The 22,676-nt window shown below is 32.4% G+C and overlaps 2 protein-coding genes across 2 annotated transcripts; one reads left to right on the plus strand and one right to left on the minus strand.

Annotated features, from left to right (window-relative positions):
- The first annotated feature begins 5,014 nt into the window (after positions 1-5,014).
- LOC25479589 (cysteine proteinase inhibitor 5) lies at positions 5,015-5,344 on the plus strand. Its single transcript, XM_013587985.2, has one exon. The coding sequence runs from the start codon at positions 5,015-5,017 to the stop codon at positions 5,342-5,344; it is 330 nt and encodes a 109-aa protein (XP_013443439.1).
- Positions 5,345-16,793: 11,449 nt separating this feature from the next.
- LOC25479591 (F-box/LRR-repeat protein At3g48880) lies at positions 16,794-19,765 on the minus strand. The gene is made up of 2 exons (XM_013587987.3): positions 19,315-19,765; positions 16,794-17,549 (listed from the first exon to the last, which is right to left on the minus strand). The coding sequence occupies exons 1-2, from the start codon at positions 19,695-19,697 to the stop codon at positions 16,985-16,987; spliced, it is 948 nt and encodes a 315-aa protein (XP_013443441.1). The 5' UTR covers positions 19,698-19,765; the 3' UTR covers positions 16,794-16,984.
- Between the last annotated feature and the right edge of the window lie 2,911 nt (positions 19,766-22,676).

Consider the following 22,676-nt stretch of genomic DNA (forward strand, 5'->3'; position numbering starts at 1 on the left):
ATTATTAAATATTGCTTCTTAGATGATCATATAGAAATAAAAGTTTATGTTTTGTATCAAAGTGTGGATTGTCAATCTAAATATATTATATGATCGTTTAGCTATGTTTAAATTTTCTTAGAATATGATTTTATAAAAAGTTCACATTAACTTTTATACTTTTTTTAAAGAACAGTTTGATTTTTATACTTGAGTGTTTGAGCATTCTAAAGAGAAAACTATTAATGTTTTTGAAATGGGATAAAATACAGTTGACAGATGAGAAAAATAAATCATTTTTGATTATAGACTAGTTTTTATCAAAGCTTGTCTAAAAAATCGTTAGTTTATTGCAAAATGACAAAAAGAACCCCATTTATTTTTTGATACATATCATTGTTTTTTTTAAGAAAATCCTCCTATTTTGTATAAAAATATATTAAATATTTTTATACATTATAAAAAGTGACAGGATGTAATTGATTAACTTTTTATTCTTTTTGGTATGTCACTTAAATGTTTTTGCGTCATTTTCTACAAATAACGTAAAAACAATGTGATTGCGAAAAATAATGTTTTTTTTTCTAAGTCACTTAATTATTTATACGCTTAATAGTATCGTCGAAAGATACAATTGATACACAGAAGAATGCTCTATCACTAGTCTATTATTTAAATTTAATTTATTATATTTTCTAAACAAAAATGATAATGGTTTTTTTAGGGGATAAAAATGGTAAAAGTTATAATATAAACTGAACCACACGAATTGGTTAGATGCGTGGGGTAGAGGGCTAGTAGTACCTCTTTTTTCTTGATTCATGCAAACCCTATTCCCCAACCTTGATGTCGAATTTGTCTATTTTGTACTCTATTATTGCTCTCCCATTCTTATCCCTCATGTAACACCCCGTTTTCCCAATATACAAATTTCTTAAATCATTTATCAGAGTAAGCATCATAAACAACGAGATATCACATATAACATAATCCAAAACAGTTAAATAATAATTTAACCAAATATCTTAATCATTGCAGCGGAAATTATATCATAGTCATAAAACGTTTTGGGACGCAGGCCCCATCAAAATAATCTCAAAAGAGTTAGTTCAATAACACAATAGCATACTATTCACGTAATAGAACGAAGCATGCATAACATATAGCCCCATCCCGTTACGTATCAGAGCGACCTAGACGACACAGTGAAGGCAAGGCCACTCACGACGGAAACTGCACACTAAGCACGATCACCTGCAAGTTACCCATACGAAGGGCAACATTTTCAAGCAGAAGGGGTGAGATTTCATAACAAAATAATGTTAATCAAAGTAATTCGAATCATAATTAACATTAACATCATAATCAATCTTAAGTAACTTTGCATATTTGATAAACAATTATCACGTAATCACATCATCAATCATAGACAACTTTGCATATTCAATAAACAAGTATCACGAATTCACATATTCAATCGTCATCAACAACATAGCATTATAGACATGACAATGTGACAATGCTCTTAGACTCCTTATATGCATGTGGTACCAATCGTCATCATAAGTATTAATATACTTTAAATCGTGCGGAGGACAAAGCTCCTAATAATCGTGGTGAGGACTAAGCTCAATTAAATGCTATGCATGGACTCTTATGAACAAATCACCGTAATCAACATATCAACATGCATCCAATAATTTGGAGCTAAACGTCATCATTTCATCATATATATAGACCTTATGCACTTAGTTAAATAACAGCAGTAGCACAGTCAAGTCACATAACAGGATGATATCATTATATCAATAGCACATCAATTGCATCATAATTAAACCTTCATATCTTACATAATTGCACAATACATTAATCATGCTCAATTTAAATTTCAACATATCTTAAACAGCTTTACAGACTGCATTAAACGTCATCATTAGGTCTCATTACCATAAGGGGGTTCTCTCTTGATCCAAACGCGCGACACAGATCGCACAAACACTCAAGACACTCCAACCTGGAAGTGCTCGCGAGGCGAGAATTCTTACTCGCCATGGCGAGTACAAGACAAGTTCCAAACTAATGTTGTTCTGGGTTTAATCTTGTTCTACATTCATCCCTATTCATTACTAGGTATGTTCAGGCACTCAAGGTCCAACTAAAAAGTCGAAATTGCAAAATCTTACATGCTCTCTGCCTTAGCTCGCTATGGCGAGTAAGGTTGCTCGCTATGGCGAGCAATACTAAAAGAACTCGCGAGGCGAAGGGAAAGGCTCGCGTGGCGAGCGATGAAGATCATCCCTCGCGAGGCGAGGTTCATAGCTCGCCGTGGCGAGCGATGAATGTCGCTACGGCCAGGCTTCCTATTTTCACAAAAAATCCGACGATTCACATAGTTCTAAGCCTAGTATTGATTCCAAAGTTTGTCCTAAACATTATCTAAGGTCCAGGAACACTTTCTACTCCAAATTAATCAATTCCTACCGTTTAATCAATTTTAGGGATTTGACCTAGTTTTCGTTTTCTCCAATTCAATCCTAATTCTTGCTAACTAATCATCAGAATTACATTCAATTAACAATACAGAGTTATTAGTCTCACCCTTACCTGGTTATGAAGAAATCGCAGCTCTCTCTTTGATCTTCTCCCTTCTAAGCTTTTTCTCCCTTTTCCAAAAGTTTTCACGTACAATAGTTTTTCTAACAATTAGGTCTTCCCTATTTATATCTCTTCCTAATTACTTATCTTATCTCACTTTCTCCCCCAAAACTATCTAAAATATCAAAACAGCTCTCAACTAAATATTTTATATTATTTTCAAATCTTTATTTTATTTAACAATAAAATAAATCCCTTAATCTTATCAAATCTTCCAAAACTCATAACTTATCACAATATCAACCAAACCATCAATATAGTCGTAAATCATTCAAATCATACCAAAATCATGCATATATTATATAAATATAATATAATCGCCTAAACTCGATTAAATCAACAATTAACAAAAGTGGGCGTTACACCTCATCTCTACTTCACTACTATTAAATATAGAGCATTGGTGGTGATTGATTTCGCAGAAGTGTAGTTCCATTCATAATTTTTATTTATATATTTATAATGGATCTAAAACCTAGTGGTTGGAATTTCTAAGTATGTGGTCAGCTGTTCAATTTATTGGTTTATGAGTATGAAAAAATTCCGGTTTAATTGAACATATGGTCCCTTAACTTAATTCTTTTTTCAGATTGGTTCCCTAACGGTTAAACGTTTCATAATGGTTATTTATCAATGTTTTAGCCATCGAGTTGGTCCTATTATATTAATTTTAAATCTCTTAAAAAGAAGACTATTGGATAAAGAGGTGCATCAGATCTAAAAGTGTATCACCAACACATAATTTATATTGCTTTCTTCCTCTTCTTCCTCATCTTCATCTTCTTCATATAACCATCATCAACATTCATGAATCAGAAACCGAAAAAAATCATGAATCAAACCCAGCAACTAACAAACACAAAAAATCAAACGTGGATTTTTTAGATTTTGATTTCTCTAATTTTAGTGTTTTATATCAACGTTGAGAGAAATTAAATTTGGTCAAAATTGTATATGTTGGGTTGAAGACAATATAATTTGTTGATTTGGTTTGCTATGTATATAGATTAAGACATTAGACCTTTAAAAGTGTTGAATGTTTATAGTGGAAGAGAACGGATATAAGATGGAGAAGAAACTCAGATTTTGGGAAGGAGTTATTTTCAAACATCAGCAAGCATTGTTTTTTACCCATTGTTCTTGCTTCCTGATGTTTTGCAATGATTTAAGCTCAAGATTTTGCACCATGTTTTTTCACTTTATGAGTTTTTAGAAGTGAAGAGGGAAATAAGTGCTTGTTTGAAGTGTGGAGATGCATGTGATGGCCTAAAATAAAAATGGATCGCAACGTGAGTTAACTCCCGCTGACATTTGACGTGAGGTAACTCACGCTCGTTCTACCAAGAATGACTTAACTCACGTTGGATATATTTTTGTAGTTTGGGGGGGCTGGAAATGAGCAAAAACAAGTGTGAAAAAAGAAATATTCATCAATTAAAACATTCTAAATTGCCACATAAATTAAAAACATGCATTGATGTGGTGATTATAAATATTTAAATTATTTGTATGTGCAAAGGTTTTTTGGATCGTCAATCCACCAACATTTAACTCTAATTATAACTACTTTCTAGAATAGATATCATTCTCGGTATGAAAACAAATAGGTAATAATTTTTTCATAATTATTATCAAGTAGATTGTTATTCAACTTTTTTTTAGGTATTATTATTATTCAACTTATATTTAATCTTAATTTATATAATATGACATATTTTACCTTCCTTAGAAAAACATATTTGACCTATTTACCTAAAAAAAATAAAAATCGACTTGAGGGTAAAAAAATATTACCGATAGGATATAACTTCTTTAACATATAGATAAATAAGAATATATAATATATTTGTAAAAAAAAAGAATATATAATATATATTTTTATAATTCTAATTAATTGACTAAATATTCAAGTTAAATGTAATATTATTTTACATAATATAATAGGTTTGACTTCTTTTGAAAGAAAAAAAATTGGTTTGACTTAGGTGAGAAAAATTATTTGACTTAATTATATTTATTTTTACTAGAAAAATAATATTACCAACTTATATAACTTGGATGCAGTATATATAAAAAAAAGGACGGATAAAAAATATTTTTAAAATATAATTAGATGAATAAATATTCAACTTATATGTAATTCTATTTTTATAATTTAATAGAGTTGACTGTATTGAGTAAAAAAATATATATTTGACTTGATTATATTTATTTCAACCAGTAAAAAATAATATCAACATGATATAATTGTGTGCTATATATATAACAACTAATCTGACTAAGGCTCCCTCAAAAGCAAAAAATTTCAATCTGACTAAGGCATACTCAAACCAATCAGATTTGTGAATCTTGAAAAGATAACAATTACAATATAAGCATCATGAGATTCCAATCCCTTGTGCTTATCCTTGTTGTTCTATTTGCCTCAGCAGCAACCAATCAAGCTGACTTTGTAGACGTCAATGATCCACATGTGATTGAAGTCGCCACTTTTGCTGTTACTGAGTACAACAATCAACATACTGAGGCAAAACTGGTATTCGAGAAAGTCATCAGTGGTGTATCCAATGTTGTCGATGATGGGACTAGATATAGCCTCACACTTTCCGCTAATAATGGTTCATCTTCTAACAATTATGACACAATTGTTTTGGAGAAGTCATCGAAGAACTTTAGCCTTATTGCCTTTGCACCTATTTCTCATGCTTAAATTATTAAATATTGCTTCTTAGATGATCATATAGAAATAAAAGTTTATGTTTTGTATCAAAGTGTGGATTGTCAATCTAAATATATTATATGATCGTTTAGCTATGTTTAAGTTTTCTTAGAATATGATTTTATGAAAAGTTCACATTAGTTTTTATACTTTTTTTAAAGAACAGATTGATTTTTATACTTGAGTGTTTGAGTATTCTAAAGAGAAAATTATTAATGTTTTTGAAATGGGATAAAATACAGTTGACAGATGAGAAAAAAAATCATTTTTGATTATAGACTAGTTTTTATCAAAGCTTGTCGAAAAAATCGTTAGTTCATTGCTAAATGACAAAAAGAACCCCTTTTATTTTTTGATACATATCATTTTTTTTGTAAGAAAATCCTCCTATTTTGTATAAAAATATATTAAATTTTTTTATACATTATAAAAAGTGACAGGATGTCATTGATTTACTTTTTATTCTTTTTGGTATGTCACTTAAATGCTTTTGCGTCATTTTCTACAAATGACGTAAACACAATGTGATTGCGAAAAATAATGTTTTTTTTTCTAAGTCACTTAATTATTTATACGCTTAATAGTATCGTCGAAAGATACAATTGATACACAGAAGAATGCTCTGTCACTAGTCAATTATTTAAATTTAATTTATTATATTTTCTAAACAAAGATGATAAAGGTTTTTTTTGAGAATAAAAATGGTAAAGGTTATAATATAAGCTGAACTACACAAACTGGTTAGATGCGTGGGGTAGAGGGCTCATAGTACCTCTTTTTTCTTGATTCATGCAAACCGTGTTCCCCAACCCTGATGCCGAATTTGTCTATTTTGTACTCTATTTTTTGCCACCTCATTCCAATTTTGCTCTCCCATTCTTATCCCTCATCTCTACTTCACTACTATTAAATATAGAGCTTTGGTGGTGCTTGATTTCGCAGAAGTGTAGTTCCATTCATACTTTTTATTTATATATATAATGGATCTAAAACCTAGTGGTTGGAGTTTTTAAGTATGTGGTCAGCTGTTCGATTTATTGGTTTATGAGTATGAAAAAATTCCGGTTTAATTGAACATATGATCCCTTAACTTAATTCTTTTTTTCGATTGGTCCCCTAACGGTTAAACGTTTCAAAATGGTCATTTATCTTTGTTTTAGCCATCAAGTTGGTCCTATTTTATTAATTTTAAATCCCTTAAAAAGAAGACTATTTTGGATAAAGAGGTCCATCAGATCTAAAAGTGTATCACCAACACATAATTTATATTGCTTTCTTCCTCTTCTTCCTCATCTTCATCTTCTTCATATAACCATCATCAACATTCATGAATCAGAAACCAAAAAAAAATCATGAATCAAACCTAGCAACTAACAAACACAAAAAATCAAACGTGGATTTTTTAGATTTTGATTTCTCTACTTTTAGTGTTTTATATCAACGTTGAGAGAAATTAAATTTGGTCAAAATTGTATATGTTGGGTTTAAGACAATGTAATTTGCAGATTTGGTTTGCTATGTATATAGATTAAGACCTTAGACCTTTAAAAGTGTTGAATGTTTATAGTGGAAAAGAACAGATATAAGATGGAGAACAAACTCAGATTTTGGGAAGGAGTTATTTTCAAACATCAGGAAGCATTGTTTTTTACCCATTGTTCTTGCTTCCTGATGTTTTGCAATGATTTAAGCTCAAGATTTTGCACCAAGTTTTTTCACTTTATGAGTTTTTAGAAGTGAAGAGGGAAATAAGTGCTTGTTTGAAGTGTGGAGATGCAGGTGATGACCGAAAACAGAAATGGATCGCAACGTGAGTTAACTCACGCTGATTCTACCGAGAATGAAAAACATATTTGAGGAAATAGGTAATAATTTTTTTATAAAACAAGTGTGAAAAACATATTTGAGGAAATAGGTAATACTGAGGCAAAACTGGTATTCGAGAAAGTCATCAGTGGTGTATTCAATGTTGTCGACAACGGGACTAGATATAGCCTCACACTTTCCGCTAATAATGGTTCAACTTCTAACAACTATGACACAATTGTTTTAGAGAAGTCATTGGAGAACTTTAGCCTTATTGCCTTTGCACCTATTCCCCATGCTTAAATTATTAAATATTGCTTCTTAGATGATCATATCGAAATAAAAGTTTATGTTTTGTATCAAAGTGTAGATTGTCAATCTAAATATATTATATGATCGTTTAGCTCTGTTTAATTTTTCTTAGAATATGATTTTATAAAAAGTTCACATTAATTTTTATACTTGAGTGTTTGAGCATTCTAAATAAAAAATTATTAATGTTTTTGAAATGGGATAAAATACAGTTGACAGATGAGAAAAAAATTCATGTTTTTTTTTTTGTGTAAATCGGGTATCCTCCGCGCGCAACTGTGGAGACTAATCCCACGAGCATTGTGGGACCCAAATGAAAAAAAGAACCCCTTTTATTTTTGATACATATCATTTTTTTTTTTTTTAAGAAAATCCTCCTATGTTGTATAAAAATATATTAAACATTTTTATACATTATAAAAAGTGACAGGAAGTCATTGATTAACTTTTTTTTCTTTTTGGTATGTCACTTAAATGTTTTTGCGTAAAAATAATGTGATTGCGAAAAATAATGTTTTTTTCTAAGTCACTTAATTATTTATACGCTTAATAGTATCGTCGAAAGATACAATTGATACACAGAAGAATTGTAACATCCCGTTTTTTCAACATAAAAATTTCATATATAAATCAGAGTATTTCAACATAAACGGAATGTCACATTCTTTTCTTAAAATCATAAACTAAATAAATAACTATTTATCCTTTAAACTTCGATAACAAAATCTTTAATACTTCGCAGCGGAATTTATTCAATAACTAAAACAGTCTTTGGCACGAAGGCCACTTTATAAATGTCTCATAAAAATCTAATCTAAAAACATAGTCATAATTCTTCAAAAACAATACGTAAGGAATAGAAAAAAGCAATAACAAAGTTCCCATCCCGTTAGGTATCAGAGCACCTAAGACACACGAGAGAAAGCTCATACGACATAAACTATTCTTGGTTACCTGCAAGTTACTCACACGAAGAGCAACATTTCCAAGCAGAAGGGGTGAGATTTCACAAAAAATAAAATTAAGCATATAATTCAATAATTATATTTAACAACCTAAAATCATCATAATATTCATCATAGACAATAATATATCATATATCACATCTTTAATAGTTCATATAAAGAATCACAGCTTCAACAACTTGGCAATCTTAAACATCTTTGACTCAACAAATGCGACTCCAACTTGACTATGCAACTTAGACCTCTTATATGCATGTGGTACCAATCCAGGGCATCAAGCCCTCAACGTGTTTGAGCGTAAATAGGCTCCCAGGGCATCAAGCCCTCAACTTTATTTGAGCGTAAATAGGCTCCAGGGCATCAAGCCCTCAACGTAAGTGAGCAAAGGCTCCAGGGCATCAAGCCCCCAACAATGTAATGCTAATGCATGGACTTGACGTCTTACAACTTAGAAACATCGACCTCTTATATAAATCCAATAATTTGGAACAACATCTTTCATCTTAGACCGACTCATGCAGTTTAATTAATATACAACAGCAACATAGGCATCACATAAACATCTCAAGACATAACAATGTCAAATAATAATCAATCAACAACTTAAGCATTTTATATAATTCACATAATGCATATACAAATATATCACATTACTAACAACATCAAATCATGAACAAAATCACATAACATCATAAAATAATTTTCAATATAACTATCATGCCTGTAAAGATATTACTATGAAATTTTAATATATTCTTTCGGCCAAAATAGCAGCAAATATTCGGTGCTCATACATATGCACATAATCCTTTAGAAGTATACTAAGTTTATAACCTATTTGAAATTAGCCACGACACGTAAATAATTACTAGTGTAGCAACTCTATCCAAAAAAACTACTAGTGTAGCAACAATTCATAAATAAAACACTAAATAAATAAATGCATGATTAATGTATTAGCATCATTAGCCTGTTAAGCAATATATTTCTTTCTACAGGTATTAGCATCAGACTACGTTAGTTAAAATTAATATTTTGTGAAATTAGAAATCACAACACAAATAACCAATTAGAGATCAGAAAAGCACCGGTTTCGGTGAACTTTTGAATCGTATTCAAAATTATTAGATAGCTGAAATTAATTTATCAAAACTAGGATTCAATAATATTCCTATGCAGCATCTCTCCCGAATTTCAAATATAAAACAACTTATATATTTACGACTTATATTTTTGGCTTTTCTAACCCTAATTTCTCAAATCCTCAAACCTACACTTGTTAAATTTAAACATCAGAACTTAATAGAATTGAATGCTAGTCTCACCCTTACCTTAACAATCAAAATCGCAGCTTCCTAGGTCTTTCTCCCTTCTATTGGCTTTTTCTCCATTTTCTCCAAAATTGATTGATCGTACTTTATATTTTTCTAAACTAGGTCTCTCCTATTTATAATATTTTATATCACTAACCACTTTTCTTAATTCTACTTAAGCCCACTAAACTTCTTTAATTTCTAATTCAGCCCCCCAAGTCTACTTATTCAATTATTTAATCATATTCTAATAAATAATAAAATAAAACCACTTAATAAAATATCAACATACCACATAATCAAATAAATCATATAATTCGACTCTATCTCATTAAAATAATTAAATAAACAAATATAGGCTACTAATATCTATATCAACACGTAACAAAATATTACTTATCAAATAAGTTAATTAAATTCTAGAAGAATAGACTCAAAACTCAAATAAATAAATAAATAAAACAAATAATTCAAAGAGGACGTTGCAAGAATGCTTTGTCACGAGTCAATTATTTAAATTTAATTTATTATATTTTCTAAACAAAAATGATAAAGGTTTTTTTTTTGGGGATAAAAATGGTAAAAGTTATAATATAAGCTGAACTACACAAACCGGTTAGATGCGTGGGGTAGAGGGCTCATAGTACCTCTTTTTTCTTGATTCATGCAAACCCTATTCCCCAACCCTGATGCCGAATTTGTCTATTTTGTACTCTATTTTTTGCCACCTCATTCCAATTTTGCTCTCCCATTCTCATCCCTCATCTCTACTTCACTACTATTAAATATAGAGCTTTGATGGTGCTAGATTTCGCTGAAGTGTAGTTCCATTCATACTTTTTATTTATATATATAATGGATCTAAAACCTAGTGGTTGGAGTTTTTAAGTATGTGGTTAGCTGTTCGATTTATTGGTTTATGAGTATGAAAAAATTCCGGTTTAATTGAACATATGGTCCCTTAACTTAATTCTTTTTTCAAATTGGTCCCTAAAGGTTAAACGTTTTAAATTGGTTATTTATCTTTGTTTTAGCCATCAATTTGGTCCTATTTTATTAATTTTAAACCCCTTAGAAAGAAGACTATTGGATAAAGAGGCCCATCAGATCTAACAATGTATCACCAACACATAATTCATATTGCTTTCTTCCTCTTATTCCTCATCTTCATCTTCTTCATATAACCATCATCAACATTCATGAATTAGAAACTCAAAAAAATCACGAATCAAACCCAGCAACTAACAAACACAAAAAATCAAACTTGGATGTAAGGTAAAACTAATAGATGTAAAATATTGAACGTTTTAATTTTTTTTTTTTAATAAAACAGTAAAACTCATAACTAATAAATTTGGTCCCGTAAAACAGTAACCAACACATAACTTTTTTTATATAGATTTTTTTTTTGGCTTATAGGTTATTTGGTCCCGTAATTAATTTCAAGTTTTTATTTTGGTCACATAACTAATAAAACTCGTGTTTTGGTGCCCATGTTTGTCTCCATCGGCCAAATAAATCCTAACTGTTAACTTTAACCTTAAATGTCTATGGTGGACCAACCTTAGGAGTGGTCCATCATAGATCCTATTATTTTTTTTTTAATTTAAACCGTTTGATCTTTTTTTTATTAAAAGAGGACCATTAGATCATGCATGTCTACTGTATCTTACGGTAAACCAACAACATCTAACTTTATATCTATTCTTCATCTTCTTCCTTCCTCTCATTCATCATCTTCGTAAAAAAAATCTAGAAAACACAACTAACATAAAATAAAATAAAAACCAGTAAAGTTTTTCTCTTTATCTCTCATATTTAATCTATCTTCCCCAAATGGTTATGAAATTAGGGTTACCATTGATTTCCTTTATCAAATTATCACAATCAGATTCAAGTATAACCTTCAAACAACAATCCTTATGGAATTATCCCTCAAAACATATAAAATCTATTGTTGTTAATTCATAACAAAAAAAAAAAAAAAACCAGTTTTAATATTCAGTGTAATTAGCACATCACAAAACAAAGAATCACTTTTTCCTGTTGTTGTTAATCCAAACAAATCTTTCCACAACAAACCTTCTCGAAGATGGTAGTAATTGAAGATCGACACGCGATTCCCTCCACTTCAGCTTCAACCAACGACATTTCCGATGGCTTTGAAACTGCCGGTGACACCGATCTCGGCAGCGCCGTCGATGCTGTAACGCCCTATTTCTATTAAAGCGATAAAACTCGCGAACAAAACATATATTCAAGAAATAGACACTACGTCATCATACAAAATTCAAATTCAACATGCATGTAAAAATCTCAACAGTCGCAGCGGATATAAACCAAGATACTTCGAACCATACATGCCATGATATCAAAAATACATCAACATAAATGTTCTCCAAGTCCCGACAAAGGGGGTAAATCTCCATCGTGAATAAATCCAAAAAGAAAAATCTAGATCAACATAAACAGACGTATAGATCAGAGCCTATCCTAGACCCTACTAAACCGATACCGGAGATAGCTCCCGATATCCAACCAAGCATCAATCAACTCACCGGAGCAACTAATCCTGCACAACGTCTACCAATCCATACAGACATGTAGGCAGTCAAAACCACTGGGGGTAAGTATTACATCAATCATAATCCACATAAACAGTTAGACATGAATAAACCAATTCAAGTTCCAAATAATTGACATGAATAATTAATCTCAATAATAATTCATAATGATAAATCCAAATGTCACAACCAATCACTCGCAACCACAAGTATGTCAATTATTCCACAATTTAGGACTCATGCAACAAAATGATATATCCCTAAACATGACACATAAATACATGTGGTACCGAATCACCTCAAAGTCGTCACCTTCGATGCAACAAAAACATCGTATGTAACATTTCACACCTGTCTTACATAATCACCGAAGTAAAAGAGCTCAACCCTTTTACAGCTACAAGACTCAACATGACTTTGATGCATGGACATACAAGTAAGGACTCAACAATGCAAATCACCTCCAAACTGTCACAACAATATAAAGGACAACTTCCAAATATATTGATCATCTCCTCAACAATTGCATTATCAAGTATTTACGTCCACACAACATTCAAGTCATAATTCAAATAAGAGTCATCATCACATCATCACATAATCATCAACAACAACTATGTCATATAATCCCACCGATCCATTTATTTCTCATATTCCAAGTAAGAGAACATACAACATCTTATGATAAATTTCATATTAACATACAACAAGTCATTCACACATCTTCATTTAGTCATATACGGCTAGTTACGAAAGGTCATAAGATTAGTTGACTTAAAGGAACCAATACTGGTAAAGTCCGTGTCATGTGGCAAACGGCCAACATTGACAATTTCCAAAAGAAGGTAACAACATGAAGTTTGAAAATCCTCAAGACAATCTTAATCAATCATGTGGTCATGAACGTAAGCCACTTACAAACTATTAGACATTAGTTCAAAGAATAGCTTAAGTTCACATAAGAAAACCCAAGTTCACATTTCCCATATTCCCACCCGAAATGTCAAGTTTACCATGATTAAGACGTTTGACCAATCTTACAAGTTCCACCTAAGTCTATTTATACTGTATGTTAAACTTGTACTCTCATTTAATTCGCAAAAGTTCATTTCAACAAAAATTCGGAATTCCCAAAAATATCCAAGTTATAACCCAAAATGGAAAATTCCAAATTTGAATGAGCTAAACATGTTCCAGTAGGTTTAGGGGTTCAACCAGTAGTTAAACAAGTTGGAAGAATCATTTTACAAAGTTCGGATTGGCTCCTTAAAGCCCGGAACAAAAATCAAAAGTGGCTGAATCTGGGCAGGTTCGCTTAAGCGACCACCTGGTTTGCTTTAGCGAACAAGTTCCAGTAGCTACCTATAATGTACGCTTACTGATCGCTCACTGTTCGCTTACCAGTTCGCTAAAGCAAACACTTGGTTCGCTTAAGTGAACAAGTTCCAGTAGCTATCAGTAAAGTATGCTTGTCGGTCGCTTACAGGTTTGCTTAAGCGACCTGTTTCCAGAACTTGCTATGATGGTTCGCTTAAGCGAACAGTCATAGTTATGCAGAAAAAATTACGGGTTTCAACCCCTTTTTACCCAAAACTCCCAATTTTGATCTCCCAATGCCCAAAAGTGTTTCCAGAGTTTGTTTACAGGTCAATTGAACTAAAATGATTCACAAAGACACAACAAACATGAAAACAACTGACATTTGCACCAATTCACCAATTTTACAAAACCACCAACACAACTCATTTCTCATCAACAAATCATGAATTATGAATACCCAAGCCATGAATCATCAACAACAACATCACTTAGCAACAAAAACATCAATTGAACATGACTCTTACCACATTTCAACAACAACATAGCATAAATCAACAATTTGAGTATAATTCAACATATATCACTTTCTCATACTTTGAACATGAAATTTCACTAACAACAATTCAATTATCAATAACTTCATGCATTCAAACATATCATCATGATTGGAGCACGAATTATAAGAACTTTGAACAATTAATCTTTTACTCAATTAAGCACCTATTCATACAACAATTGAAAAATTACACTAAAATGATTATGATTGAATTCTAACCCCCTTACCTTAATTATCACCAATTCCTAGCCCAAGCTTCACTTTAGCTCCTAGGATCTCTTCCAATTCTTGAATCTTCAAGCTCTTCTTCTCTCTAACCCTTTTTCCTCTTCTCCTTCACTTTCTCTCTCTACCTCTCAAAATATCTTATGTAATGAAAAATGAGTGATATTTTCTCTTAAGACAAGTCTTATATGGTATATTCTCCTAATGAGCTTAACCCTAAAACCTTAGTGGACTTAACACACTCCAACCCAATTCTAAAATGTTTCTACACTCACAACGGTAAAATACTAACAACGGTCACTTAACGGTAAAATACTAATTACTACACTAGTAACTTGGTAAAATAATGGTTTTCACTAAACACTAAAAATATTCCTCACCAAAATTACTAATTTACCCTTACTCGTAAAATGACCAAAATACCCTTCTAACACGAAACCCATGAAAATGCACCCAATGATAAATAATCACACACAAGTACAAATAAACACACAATAAAATAATTAAAAATTCATCTAACGAAAATAGGGTTATTACAGACACCAACGACGGCGGCGGCCCAATCAAACATGAGGAAGGAGATCATTGTGATCAGAAAAGCCACCAACAAACCTTCAGTTTTCAGATCTGAAACAAAGCTTTATTTCTTTCTCTTTAAAGTAAGTGTGGGATGATGTTGTTTTTTTAAAAGGGAGCTTCTTCTTATGTCTGTGTAGGAGGAAACCAAGGTAGAATGAATTCATAGTCTATATCATAACGCAAAATGCATTTCACTGGGAAAACGAATTGGTTACTTGAAAAGGCTAGATATGGCATGTGTTGCGAAACATAGACCCTAGATATGACATGTGTAATGGCACAATCGAGCAAAAAACAATCAAGCATTCACCTGCCGAACACAAATCACTCAACGGCCGAACCTGTCTGGCTATGAAACAAAAACATTCGGGGAATAGCGAGCGCGTCCCAACACACGCTCTCCCAATTCTCATAAGTGTTATTGCTATCCAAGACGAACCATACCCAAGTTCAAGGCGTTCTCACACGTCTCCACAACTCGACCTTGCAAGGTAATTCCATTAGAACCAATGGTCTCTACCACGGAATGCAGAGGAAGCTTCAAAACATAGAGGCGAACTCAAAACCTTCTCTTTATTCATCTGATGAATACTAGAGCAAATCTCCCTTCTTTGACCGTTTACGAGCAGTAAAACATGCTCACCCTTAAGTCATCACTCTTCACCAAGAGCAACGACTTGGGGGACTATTGTTCTGGACCGGTCAAAAGGAGCTTTGACCCATTTACTTAGGCTCAATACAATCCAAATCTAAAATACCACGTTTGGCAGTGTTACTTGCGACACACCCCTTCTCCGCGACAGGGGTGCACAGAGCAAGCAAGACCGATTCAAACAAACCGCAACGTCTCTCTGCATGTTCCTGCAATAATCTCTCTGCGGTTACACTTCCCACGATTTCATAACCGCCAGAGCCTGGCGTGCCATCACAACGGCTCTGCAGCCCTCCACCTCTATATATAGGGGACTCGTGGCAGTCCGCAAGATAGAATCAATCTCTCCCTCTTAACCCTCACTCTCTGATCTCTACTGACTTGAGCGTCGAAGCGCCTGCAGGTACACATCCCCCGCCGTTTCAAAAAGCATTCTTGACGCTTTTTACCACCATTCCAACCACCGCATTCAAAACACCGACAGTCACCTTCTGATAAGGTAATATCACATGTTTTTAAATTAAAATGAGCTTTGTAGTTTGTATAGTCTAAAACAAGCTCACCAAGATAAGTCTAACAGGTTTCTTTTAAAAAAAAAGATAAGTCTAACAGGTAATATAACTATATTTTTTGTAATTATTATATACCATGTTAAAATTTTAATACTTGAAGAACTAACTTGATACTTAGTAAAAGTTAAAATACAATTCTTTCAACAAAAACAAAAATTAAAATACAACTATGTTTTTGGTAATTGAAATACACCATGTTAATTTTTAATACTTAAGGAACTAATTTGATTCTTATTAAAAAAAAATTTGACACAATTCTTATTAAAAAGCTAAAATGTTAGCTTGAAAGAAAAATAATAAATGGTCATCTACAACTTTAAATTGAATTGATAGGTCTCTAAAATCGTTTTATAAATAAAAAAGAAAAAAGGGAGATGTGATGAATATGATATAATGGAAAAGAAATAAAAAAAATATGAAAAAAAATGTGAAAATAGTGTAAAAATAAAAGGAGGGGAAATAAATATATTGGTCATTTCTGTCAAAAAATATATATATTGGTTCATAATATTAGGTGTTCAGAATAACCCAGATAAATTGCAAACATTGCAAAAAAAAAAAAAAACTACTAATTTGTTTTTGTGGTGAAAATAAAACTACTATTTTTTTTTTTTGTGGTAGCCGGGGTTTGAGCTCTGGACCCTTACATATATTAATGCATTGTCCTTACCAACTGAGTCAAACTCACGAGCAAAAAGAAAACTACTAATTGCCGACAAGAGTAAAATATCACAAATAATTAACAAATCAAATACAGTATTATCTTCTCAGAGTGCAAGAGAGCTAACTTCATCATGTTTCCAAATCCCTTCCTCATACCTAAACCACCTAGGAAGCCCACAATCAACTCTTGTTCGATGACACATGATGCATGATTCTTTCATGCATGTGTGAAATTCACGCAACTTAGAAGCCTTCTTGCTAATAATGTCAGTGTCAACATCACTGATAAACCTATATCCTTCCTCACTATCTGGAAAAGGCTCCACAAAACAAGAATGTGAAATATTTAGCACTTCTAAATATTGTAATCTATCTAAAATTAAGATGAGAGCTTCTTTCACCAACCCTGAACATCGAATACTCAATACTCTTAAGTTTGGAAGATTTATTGTGAGAGATGAAGCAAATTGCAAATTTAAACGTCCCATAACCTTGAGTTCTCTGAATTTCTTGCAACTCCTTGAAATTTCTTGAAAAATATAATTTGGATATTCTATGGTAGGCATTGTCATTGACTCTAGATCTTTCCATCCTTTAATAGCCTTTCGCATTACCACTTTGTTGATTCTGTTCCAAGATACGAAGACTAATCGTCTTAGAAGTGGACACCTGTGACAACATATTCAATACAATCATTCATCATCGAATTTAATACTATAATACTCTAATTAGTAGTCCCAAAACACTATCAGTCTTTCTCAATAGCATAGACTAAAAATCATTTTCAAGACTGGCCACTTATAAACATATCAAATCATGTTAAAATTGCATATAAACATCAAATCCTCGGTGAGTTTTGTAGTATGTGCAATAAAATACTTCAAATACTCGGCGAATTGTGTAATATGTGCATTAAAATACTTTGAATCCTCGGTGAGTTGCGTAATATGTGCATATGAGTCAAGAGAAGAAGAAGAATAATTATACTGTGCCTGATGTTCGTGATATAGTGGCTAATCCTGATGACCCTATTGATCCAAATTTACATAGAGAAATGGATCTTGTACAGTATTTATCGATTCAAGGTGCGTCAACAGAAGTCCCATTTACTACTTATTTATCAAAGAGTAAAAAAAAAACAATTACAAAGGCATATCAAACCCGCTCTCAAGGTCCCCCTCCTGCACCTAATGAAGATTTTTTTCTGGAATTTCAAGGGTATAGCTTACGAAATTATGTATGAATAATAGAGACCCTTTCATGCCTAATCTCTGGGCATTATGGGGTAAGGATATTGATTTTGTGGCTCGTTGTTGTTCTATGCTTTTTTAGGGTTTTGGCCTAGTCCTCTAGCTCCCGTATATATTTTTCCCTTTTCCCTCCTATATATATTGTTCTGCAAGGCATCCTTCCTTCTACAAACCAGATAGACAGTTTGTTGTGGAGAAACTCAAACAATGGTGATTTATCCTTTAGAGAAGCTTACCGCTTCAAAGCTCCTATTGGTCAGAAAATTCATTGGACAAAGAATGTTTGGTCCTTCGATATTCCTCCCACCAAATCCTTGCTAGCTTGGAGGATAATGCAAGATAGGGTTTCCACTTATAAGAAGTTGAAGGAAAGAGATTTTTGTATGTTATCAATCTGCAGCTGCTGTCAGAATAGAGAACAAACAACATTTCGTCATTGCTGTTTTGCACAAAACTAAATACTGAAACTACTTTCATAGGTCAAATCTCTAGAGTAACGAAGGCTATTGAGATTTCAGTTGAGAAGAATTGGAACAATTTGTGGTTAGAGACAGAATCACATTAAGTTCTTCTGGCTTTTAGGGCTGATCATATGGTTCCTTGGTCCCTAAGAAACAGATCATTTAACTGTTTACAAAGTGTAAAGAACATGAAAATTTTGGTTTCACACACACACATATATATAGAGGGAAACACTTGTGCATATATGTTAACTAACTTTGGCTTAGCTCTGTCTGCATATGTTTGGTTCCCATAGCTCCCTAACTTTTTGAGATCTGAATTCGTAAAGAATCAACTAGGATTACCTAACTATAACTTGTTAAATATATGTGTGTGTGTGTGTGTTGAGTACGCAGTAGAGGATGAGAGTTTCAATTTCGTGACAATCTAGTTGGGTGTTTCTGTCTCTCCCCGATGTCTAACTTATCTCTTTGACTTATAAAAAACAAAGAATATATCAATTGAGATCATCCACAATCTTAACCACACAACAAGTTTGTACGTCCATATAAACTCTGATACATACATATTTCCCACAACAAATTTTATGTCGAGTTTAGCACATCCTTAAATTAATAATAGACATGACATTAATATATCTCTTGAATATAATATATATATATATATATATATAGACATACACACTAAGAATGAAGTTATGTACATTAGATTAGTATACGTACCTTTTAGCTGTGTACAAGAATTGATCATTGGTGAGATACAAGTAGTAATGGAAAATCAAAGTCTTGATATTCCCTTGGCTGGGATTCAATGAAATAAACAACAAATTGTATAAAGTGTTGTCGAAGTTGGAATTGACCCAAACATATGGCGGAGCAGTGCTCTTGATAAAATCAGATCTCAACATGGAGAAATCAAGTGTTTGCCAAAACGATTGGTTGCTGCTAGCTCTCCCCCATGTCTCACAAAAACGACGAACAGATGAAGGTGATTCAAAGATATCTAAGCGCTTGAAAATCTCAATCAAAACGTCTTCATGATTTTTCATAAGAAGATTCCAAATCACCATGTTGTTTTCCATTGTACCCCTTTTTGCAACTTCCATTGTATCAAGTTTTCTGAATCGTACGGCGCCCAAGAAGCGAGTTTATGTGTTGGTGATTATATAATGCCTTATAACTTCTACCTAACGCATAGCACCGAAGAAAACAAACTTTGAATAATTCTTGTACGTCATAAACTTTATCTATTCAAAAGTGATAACTATTTCACGGGAAAAGATAACAATTTTGCTTATTGGAAATTTTGATATTGCAATGTAGAGCCCATTTGTTATATATATTTGTTTTATAAAGACTACGTGTACGTCTTTCTACTCTTTTTATTGCGTTGACGTTTGAAAATTATGAACGGTGTTTCTTTTTGGTATAAAATTTTGATTTTGATTAAAACAAAAAATATAAACGTTTGTTGTTTTAAGTTATAACAAATCAAATTAACCATGATTATTTATTTTAATGACACCAACAATATAACAAAAAAAATTAATCCAAATTCTTTTTTTAATGACAACAACAACAATCTTTATTATAGAAAAAAGTTGTTTAAGGGTATAATTGGGATAATGAAAAAGTAAGTATAAATATAATCATCTAGTTTGTTACAATTTTAAATGATAAGGTAAGAAAAAAGACATATATTTATATCGTGTTTGTTATATTTTTTTAATATTTAAATTTATTCTTATCTATTTGTTATATGTGTTATTTGTATAAAAAATTGAGGGCAATTTTAAAAAGAAAAAGTTAGCCCAAAAGAATTAAAAGAGGTAGTTTTCTTTATATATATAGTATAGATATATATTTACTTTTTATAAAAAAAAAAAATACAATCTATTTAAAAGAGTATTGTATATGTTAGTTACAACTTACAAGTTACAACATTTAAAAAAAATAGAATCTACAAAAAACAGAACACATAATCTTCAAATAAAAAGTTGTTAGGAATATCTTCTCAACAGATATATTTTTTCAGAAAATAGTGAAAATATGATTGCAATAGTTTTTAATAAAGATGTCTATAAAAGAAAGTAATATTTCAATCATATTCATGTATTTTCCTATTTTAATTGTCGTCCATCATTGTAATTTTGAAATAAAAAAAAAATTCACTTTATATAGTTATATACAAACAAGTTAAATATCACCTTCTTTTTATTAAAAAAAAAAAAAGTTAACTTTTATATACGATAAAAAAAAAAACACAAAATAGCTTCTTTTTTATAAAATCTTGACAGAATAAAATCTCTTAAAGATAGTCTCTAAATTATTGAATGTGAATATCACTTATTTTTAATTCATAACAAATGGATTCTTAATCTACCTTATGTAATACTTGGGATTAAATTATATGTTAAGAGTTTTTTTTTTTTTTTTTTAAAACTCAAAATCTCAATACAAGAGGGTATATAAAAATAAACAACGGGACTAGCGTGAAACGTGGCCTCTCCTACGAGAGTATGAACAACCACGTTTGTTTGTCGCCTAGCAAACTCCACCCGAGAGTTGTTAAATTTGGTGGCGTCAAGGTTGTACAACTCATCGTGGAATCAATAGGTTGAGCTGGGAAAATTTGTCGATGCATAAATCTCAAGGAGGTATGGGTTTTAAAGATCTTTTAGCTTTCAATCTGGCTATGTTAGGTAAGCAAGGGTGGAAGTTCCAAACTGAACCGGAGTCTCTTGTTTCTCGCATTTTTAAGGCGCGCTACTTCTCCAACAAAACATACCTCACGACCACTGTTGGTCATAACCCGAGTTATGTGTGGCGCAACATTCTTCGTGCCCGTTTTATTGTCCGTGGTGGCGCTCGATGGAGTATTGGGTCTGGTACTTGTATTCCTATCCTTGATGAACCTTGGTTGCATACTAGTGAGCGTATTGACAATAATACTCCATGAGCTCATTTTGTTCGTAATGCTTCGATAAATTGTCTTGTGGATCCTTCTATTAAAAGTTGGAATGAACCTTTTGTTCGACAAGTATTTAGTGAGGATTTAGCTTCTAAAATTCTCAACATGCCTCCATTTGAGCAGGTTCAACATGATAGAATGATTTGGAAAGCTGAAAAGAATGGACGTTATTCGGTGCGTAGTGCCTATCTGTTGTGTGTCACAAAACTAATAGATTTATCGCATCTTCACCTTCCGGGGTATTGGTCGGGAATTTGGAAGCTGAAATCTTCGCAAAAGATTAAGAATTTGATATGGCGGATGTGTCGAGGCTGCTTACCAACCTGTGTCCGACTTCTTGATAAAGACTTCTAATGTTCTACTCAGTGTGTTAGTTGTGAGTCTAATCATGAGGATTTAGCTCACATATTCTTCGAATGTCCTTTTGCTGTACAGGTTTGGTCGATGGCAGAAATGTGGCATGAAATTCAGAATGCAGTGGTAACATCTCCTTCGGCTAATGAATCTATTTTCTCTTTGTTCTGCTCTTTATCAGTCACGCTCTCTCAACGAATGGCTGCACTACTTTGGAGCTTGTGGAAACATAGGAATGTCAAATTGTGGGAAGACATAACAGAAACTTGTGCGATGGTGGTTGGTTGAGCTAGGTCCATGGTTGAGGATTGGCAGCTCGCGAATGCCCCTTGTGTTAACACACAGTCAGTTGTGTCTACTGTTGTTCTTACTACATCAGATGTTTCTCACACACAGCCAGTTGTGACTTCTGTTATTCTCACTACAACAGATGATGTTCCCGTGCGCTAGAAGGCTCCCGCGCACTAGTATCGCATGAAATGTAACATTGACGCCGCATTTTCTGACCTTCGGAATAGAACTGGTATCGGTATATGTCTCCGAGACGAAAGTGGTGTGTTTGTTTTAGCCAAAACAATAAGCTTTTATGGTGTTAACTCCATTGATATTGGCGAAGCTTTGGGTCTCTATCACGCCTTGCAATGGATGAGTGACATGCAACTCGACAATATCGATTTTGAAGTTGATTGCAAAAACACAAGAGATGTGATTTACTCATGTAGGGAAGACTTTTCTGTATTAGGCATTATCATCACAGCTT

This window comes from Medicago truncatula, chromosome 4, assembly GCF_003473485.1.
Source record: "Medicago truncatula cultivar Jemalong A17 chromosome 4, MtrunA17r5.0-ANR, whole genome shotgun sequence".
Taxonomy (NCBI): Eukaryota; Viridiplantae; Streptophyta; class Magnoliopsida; order Fabales; family Fabaceae; genus Medicago; species Medicago truncatula.